General features: G+C 39.1%; 1 protein-coding gene across 1 annotated transcript; it reads right to left on the bottom strand.

The window, feature by feature from the left end:
- Positions 1–3464, bottom strand: LOC120088432 (probable serine/threonine-protein kinase PBL9). Its single transcript, XM_039045722.1, has 7 exons — positions 3002–3464; positions 2780–2863; positions 2081–2415; positions 1756–1891; positions 1532–1674; positions 1284–1392; positions 1–766 (listed from the first exon to the last, which is right to left on the bottom strand). The coding sequence occupies exons 2-7, from the start codon at positions 2829–2831 to the stop codon at positions 333–335; spliced, it is 1209 nt and encodes a 402-aa protein (XP_038901650.1). The 5' UTR covers positions 2832–2863; positions 3002–3464; the 3' UTR covers positions 1–332.
- Positions 3465–3795: the final 331 nt, after the last annotated feature.

Below are 3795 nucleotides of genomic sequence, written 5' to 3'. Positions count from 1 at the left end.
TTTTGGTGTAACTCATAATTTCATTCTATTCGCTTCAAGAGACACCAACAAATCACAATGAAAAAAATACATGAAACCGAATATTGACCCACTTCAGAAGCAACGGATAAACTGAGTATAAACTTAGATATCTAACCAGATGCTTCCCCAGTATCTTATCTTTGATAATCAAACAAAAATTTCAGATGAACCATTCCTTCTATTATAAACAAACTGACCAAGAAATTGCCAGGGTAAAGAGATAGTAGTAGCAACAGAAGTATAATCATTCAACTATAATATGTATATGCCAGGCTTCTATGTTTTGTTGTAAAACTATCACCTGCGTCCCCTTACGTATGATCAGAGGAAACAGGAGGCTTAGGATGGGCACGAGTACTATGATGGGCAATGGCATCATCAGCACTATGTCTACGGGCCCTGCGATTTTGTGTTGAATTTCTGTTGATATTAATGGATGTGGAATCTTGTAGCTCTTCTAATTCTGTTACAACCTCATTCATGCTCGGTCTAGACTTGGGCTCAATGGACAGGCATTGCAGTGTCAGACTAGATAGCTTATAGGCTGCATCCAATGAGTATTGGCCTTCGAGGCGGTTGTCAATTATTCGAGCAATCTTTCGTCTGTTTGCAAGGTAGGGCCTTGCCCATTCGATGAGATTGTGTTCTTTAAATGGTCGATTCTTGTCAAGGGCTCTTCTTCCAGATAACATTTCCAATAGAATGACTCCAAAACTATAAACATCACTACTTGTGGTTGCCTGACCTACAGTAAGTGAAAGGACAAAGTGGTCAACATAAGAAAATTAATATAATCCTTGTTTTGTTGAAAGAATACAACGAACTAAGTTAACTCAACCTATTTTTACATAGCAGCCTCAAGTTTCTCAGATAAGTAATGACACAGAAAAGTTATTTATCAGGAAAAAGAAAGCAGAACCAAGGATACTTGATGCAACGAGTTGAAATTTGATGACCTAATGGTGGATATAAAAATTAGACGGCAGTGTTTTCTGGTTGTGTTGAATATGATAGGAATAATATTAGGACAAAGAAAATTATTAGGATTTTAAGGATATATTAGTAACTGACTAGAGAATGAATTGTGCTAATTTGTTATAAATAGCACGGGTGGAGAAGGGGAAAATTAAGTATTGATTCAGTTGGTTTAGGACTTGAGTGATCTCAAGAAAAGGAGGGTCCAAGTTCCTCAAATTACTCGATTTATCTCATAAATTCAGCTTTTATATTTCAATATAGTTTGGTTTCAATCATAATATTACCTGTGGCAAGATATTCTGGAGCTGCATATGAGGCATTCATATTCTTTTTACTGCCCGTTGCTCCTGTGTCTTTGGAGAACCCAAGATCAGAGAGTTTGGCATTGTAGTCCTAAAAATAAAAGAAATGAAGTTCATGGCTTGACGACTATCTTTCAAAAAAGTAAACAAATAACTGAAGGATCTAGATCCCAATTCCATGATGCTATTTTTACCATAGGCACAAAGCTATATTTTCACCAATGACTTACGGAATCAAGCAAAATATTTGAAGTTCTCAAGTCGCCATAGATCACTTTTCTTTCATCAATGTGGAGAAAGGCGAGCCCTTTTGCAGCACCAAGTGCAACCTTCAACCGAAGGCCCCAAGAAAGAGGTTGAAAATAGGACCCCCCTGCAATGACAACTTCAGTGTCAATCACTAATATTTCTAAATGTTCTTATTGAGTCACATCAAAGGATGGAGGAAACTCACGAAGGAACAGATGATTTTCCAAACATCCTCGAGGCATGAATTCAGACACGAGGAGCTGTTGCTCATCGTCCAGGCAATAGCCAATCAATTTCACAAGGTGAGAATGAACAAGTTGGCCCAGAAAATTCACTTCAGCCTAATTGATAAAAGAATGCATGTCATGAGTGTATCTGTGCAGCATAGAATGACAAATTTGTTTAACAAATGGGTCATGTTAGTACACAGCCATCTGATGCTAAGGGAGGTCAATATGAGAAGAAAAAGACAAAGAAATCAGGTATGACAATGAGACATCTCTGAAGTTAATCTAAAAGATATGACTCACAAACCACTCTCCGTGACCTCGAAAACTATCTTGGTTAAGCCTTTTGACTGCAATACCCATTCCAGTTCCAGGCTTCGTAGCAGTAAATGAATGTTCATCAATCCAGCCCTTGAAAACTGAAGCAGAACCAGGTTCTCCCAGAACACTATCAGGACAGAAGTTCCGTGTTGCCTCTTTGAGCTCTGCATAAGAGAAGCTCTTCAAATTGGACAACTGTGAGATTTCGCCCTCGCTCCGAGGGGCTGGCAGCACCGAAGCCAATGAGATCTTGCTACTTGCACCACCATTATCCTTTCCGTTACTGCTATCACTATCATCTTTTGAATTCTTCACCCCTGCACAAACAAATGCATGCCCTCTAATGAACTAATGGCCATTCACATGACTCAAAACCCTCATGTGTACGTTTAAATCTCGGTTGAGACTACTTCAGTTCAATCAAAGATACTAAAGTCTGGAAATTAAATAAAAGTAAGAACTCATGAACATTGTATGATCGATATCAAACTATTCAACAAGACAAGTTTACAAAGGACATTACTCCACCCCTTCTTCAGATATGAAACTAACTTGGTGAAGGCGAACAAGTTCAGTAAATCAATAAGAAATCTCAAAATAAATTCTTGGAAATGACAAACAAAAAGCCTAAAAACTTCCACCATACTGTCTCATTAGCAAAGAAAGTGAGCCTTGTAATACCTGTATTATCATCTCTTTCTGATATAGGTTTGGCGCTTAAGCAGATGCCCATCAGAAGTAAGTCAAACCTTCAAAACTTTCATGCTGATACCACCAAACAGAGAAAGAACGAGATAATAAGCTTCAAACCAACATTCCATCAACGAAATCAAACAGATTCACAACAAACCCATAGAAAGAAAAAAGAAAAAACCAAAAAATAAAAAACCCCAAACAACTAACCAATTTTCATTGTATCAGCAATCCACATAATTAGTCCCCATAAACAGAAAAGCGTTCTAGTTGGATCCTCGTTTCAAAGGGTTGTTTCTTTACCGCAAACTCCGGTAGAAGACTTCTGATAAGAAATAAGCAAAAACCAAAAGTTGCTGCTAAAATTTCCCTGTTCAAATTGGCTAATATATAGAAATGGGAAAATAGGAAAAAGGGTTGGACAGCCCCCAGCGGACAGGGAGGTAGGAAGCTTCGTATTAATGGCGAGAATATTGGTCCCCTCTTCCTGTCATCTCAAGAAGAGGATAAGCCCACGAAAGGCTCCCATTGCAATCTCAGAGACGTTCGATTTCGGGCTGTTCAAAGAATCCCCAATGGTGAAAAACAAGATAGCTGACGACAAATTGGCACCGAATGATCGACACAAAACCAAACAAAAATTTCGCTGAGTAAGGGATCGGATAGGCATTCCTCATTTGACTTTTCTATCATTGGATTGAACACGAAGGAAATGCCTCGATCATGGGAGCTTGTTACAAGCCAAGGTCCACACGTACGTCCCAATCAAGCGGCCAGAAGCCCACCATTTCAATGGAGCGGACCGGAGCGGAGGAATCAAGAATTAAAGGGACCGCTAACCATCGGCGGCTCAAAACCCCTCGCCGGCGAGCGAGCCGTCGCTCGATCTTTTGACTTGAAACTTGAAGGCGCCTTTACTATTAATTAACTTTCCGTACAGTTTTCGGGGTTTCAATCGATTTATTTAAATAAATATTTTCTGGCGTCATGATTTTGATTTAAAT

This window comes from Benincasa hispida, chromosome 10 (assembly GCF_009727055.1).
Source record: "Benincasa hispida cultivar B227 chromosome 10, ASM972705v1, whole genome shotgun sequence".
NCBI classification, from domain to species: domain Eukaryota; kingdom Viridiplantae; phylum Streptophyta; class Magnoliopsida; order Cucurbitales; family Cucurbitaceae; genus Benincasa; species Benincasa hispida.
Note: the sequence above shows the minus strand (reverse complement) of the source record. Positions and strands in the feature narration are given on the sequence as shown.